The following is a 3,340-nucleotide window of genomic DNA, read 5'->3' as shown; positions in this document are numbered from 1 at the left end:
AAAAAATTATTGTTAATGACTTCATTGATTTTATGTATTTTTAACTTCTCCAAAGGATACACCTCCTAAACTTAGCTTTTGTTTTCTTTAAAGGAAAGAAATTCTTCCTATCTTTTGGTGCCACTCCTGGGTTAGTGCATAAATTCATCAAAAGAATGTTTATTGTGAGACACTCAAACTGTATTCAGATTGTCATACCGATGTTTTAATAGAATTTCCCTTGCAAATTTAATTTAATCATGAGATGGGAGTTGATCATGGTGGGCTTACTGTAGACGTTTACTCTGCTTTTTGGGCAGAAGCATTTGTAAAATTCTTCGAAGGACATTCTATTGTGATTTCACCCCCACACTCAACTATCACTCTGTTGAATTAAGATGGCAATACCTATCCTGTTGTCGTACTTTTTGGTCCAAAAGTTGACATACCATCTCCATTACTTTTATAACTCATGAAAAACCACATTGATCTGTGACAGAGATCTGAGCAACAGCAACAATTTGTTAGTGATGCACCTGCTACTTCTCGCGTAATCTTTAGCTTTTTGTCATGATTCAGATGCCGGCACCTACCAACTCATTCTAATCTTTTTGCTGGTATACTTTTCGATGATGCCAAGTACCAGTTCATGCAAAAAATTCAAGCTGCTATATGTGCTGCACACAGGTATTCCAGATTCTCATAAAGCATTCTGGCAGGACATGGAACTAGAAGGGATTGTCAACACTTACAGGAGTCTATCAATGAATAACAAAAATATATTCTCAATTCTCTGTTGCAATTGCCGGAGCGGTGCTGAAGAACAAGTCTTTCTCTTTCTGAAGGTTGATATAGCTCACCTTAAGCCTGAGCCATTGCTGAACTTTCTTTGCCATATTACTGGAAGTTCTGTGCTCACAAATGATTTACTACTAGAAGTATTTAATTCGAGTGAAGGTTATAAGAGAACACCTTGTACTCACACATGCTCTGGCATGCTGGAGTTGCTTATCTCATATGAAATTTTTCAAATTTTTCTTCTGAATGGAATAGCTAACCATTAAAATACTCAAGTCTATTATTCATTGTCAGTGATACATATCATTTGTATAATAATCACTTATTGAGCTACTGTATATTGATAACACTGTGATTAATTGAATTATTAATTGCATTCATAACAAGAGATTAATAATTATCTTCTTGCATTGAAAAATATTAGTCATGATTTCTTTAAATTTTCAAATTCATTTAATGCAATTATGACAAGTAATTAAGAGTTTGTTCATAAAAGTCAATACCAAAATTGCTTGATGGTGAATCAGGATTGTCCCTAAAGCGCTGTAGCGCGGCGCCCCGCTGCGCTACACTACACTGCATTTTTTTTTAAATTTTTTTTCCAAAAATAAAATTATTTTATATTCATTATTGTTTTTAATAATAAAAATTAATAATACAACTCATCACACCCTAGTGCAAGATGAAACAGTTTCTACTTACTGATACTGAGGAAAAAGACACGGTCAAGACTACCTCAGGCAGCAAAAGAACAAAGGAAGGGTCTAGAGGCCATCATGCTGTTGGGTATAACACTGAGTGGGAGCTCGAGTTTCCTTGGTTAGTTTCTGTGAAAGACGAGTGTGGAAGAGTCACTGGAATGCTATGTCATGTTTGTAAAAGGCACAAGACAGCATCTAAGTACAATAAGTCAACAGTATGGAGTACTACACTGTGTACATGTATCAGAAAGAATAGTGTTCGTCGTCATAGTCAGTCCTTAAAACACAAAGGAGCTATGGAGAAAGAAATGGTTAGGGAACAGAGTAGTCGTGATGGAGGGATAAGGCAGGCTTTCCAAAGCCAGCTCTCATTAAGTGAAGCGGCAGTTAAGACAGCCATGCAGTGCCTATACTGGCTTGTTAAAGAGGAAATCCCTCACACTACTAACTATCACTCGTTGCTAAAAGCTGTGGAATACATGGGCTGTGTTCATCTTAAGCATGGTGAAAATGCTAAGTACACCAGTAGGCGAATAATGATGGAATTTCTACAAGTTATGGGGAAACAGGTTGAACAGCAAACTTTAAATGACATGCTAGCATCACCTGTTTACTCTCTGTTAATTGATGAAACAACTGATGTATCAGTTTTGAGCGAGATGGTGATTTACGCCCGTTTTATAGATGTTAATGCAACAGCTCGCACTGTCTTTCTAAAGATTGCAGAGCTACCAAATGGATCTGCCGAAGCAATCGAATCTGTTTTGCTTGCTTACCTTGCAGATTGTTCAATTCCCTTGTCACGACTAGTTGGATTTGGTAGCGATGGGGCTTCCGTTATGATTGGCAAACATACTGGTGTTGCAACCAGGTTGAAAAACAGACAACCAATACTTACCTCTATTCATTGCCTGGCTCACCGATTAGCATTAGCTGCTAGTCAAGCAGGAGGAAACGTTAAATTCATCAATGATACTTTCAAACCTACATTACGTCAGCTTTTCAATTTTTATGAAAATAGCCATGTCAGATCCACTGGCCTTAAGGCATTACAAGACATTCTGAAAACACCCGAGATCAAATTAAAGAAACCACTGGACATGCGTTGGCTCTCTCACAATAATGCTTGTCAGGCCTTGAGAAAAATACTTCCCTCAGTCATTGCAAGCTTAGAAAGAGAGGCTGAAGAGCGTGGTGAGGCATTGGCAGTTGGCTTAAGCAGAGTTATCCAACGATACAATTTTGTAGCTTCCTTATACATGATGTGTGATGCCCTACCCAAAGTGTCCAAGCTTAGTAGGATATTTCAATTGTCGGGTCTGAACATGTTAGAAGTTCACTCGCATATTATAACAGCCACTGAGGGATTAGCTACACTTATTGATGACCCTATGAAAGGGGAGCACTTCAGAAGTTTAACATCAGATCACGAATCTAACTTGGCTCCATACAATATTCCCCATTCACCAGAAGTAATCCATGCTTTCTTAAAAAATATTCAAAAACCTTTTTTGACATCGAAAACATCAAGGAACGGTTACCCGATACTAATTTTTTTTTTCAAATTTTGACATCTTTAACCCTCTTAATTTACCATGTATATCTGATGATATGATGACACAAAACTATGGAGAAGACGCAATAGATGAACTGGCTGAACACTATGGCTCTGGGAAATCACCTTTTCTTTGTCCTGAAGACTTAAGATTGGAATGGCTGGATTATCAAACTTATATGATCAGGAACTGTACAAAAATGTCAATGCAAGAGCACCTCTCATCACTAGCCCTTCATAAAGGTACTGTTTCAGTTGCATACCCTAATCTAAGTAAGCTGGCACAAGTCTTCCTGGCCTTACCTGT

General features: G+C 37.7%; 1 protein-coding gene across 1 annotated transcript; it reads left to right on the top strand.

Annotated features, from left to right (window-relative positions):
- The first annotated feature begins 1,459 nt into the window (after window positions 1-1,459).
- Window positions 1,460-3,049, top strand: LOC105314191 (zinc finger protein 862-like). Its single transcript, XM_011408201.2, has one exon. The coding sequence runs from the start codon at window positions 1,460-1,462 to the stop codon at window positions 3,047-3,049; it is 1,590 nt and encodes a 529-aa protein (XP_011406503.2).
- Window positions 3,050-3,340: the final 291 nt, after the last annotated feature.

The sequence above is a fragment of the Amphimedon queenslandica genome, unplaced genomic scaffold (assembly GCF_000090795.2).
Source record: "Amphimedon queenslandica unplaced genomic scaffold, v1.1 AMPQUscaffold_13071, whole genome shotgun sequence".
In the NCBI taxonomy this organism is placed as follows: domain Eukaryota; kingdom Metazoa; phylum Porifera; class Demospongiae; order Haplosclerida; family Niphatidae; genus Amphimedon; species Amphimedon queenslandica.
The sequence above is the reverse complement of the archived record's forward strand: the minus strand, read 5'-3'. Positions and strand labels throughout refer to the sequence as shown.

Bases quoted from the DNA above. Each gene is read 5' to 3' on its own strand.
- LOC105314191 (XM_011408201.2), top strand. From the start codon at position 1,460: ATGAAACAGTTTCTACTTACTGATACTGAGGAAAAAGACACGGTCAAG.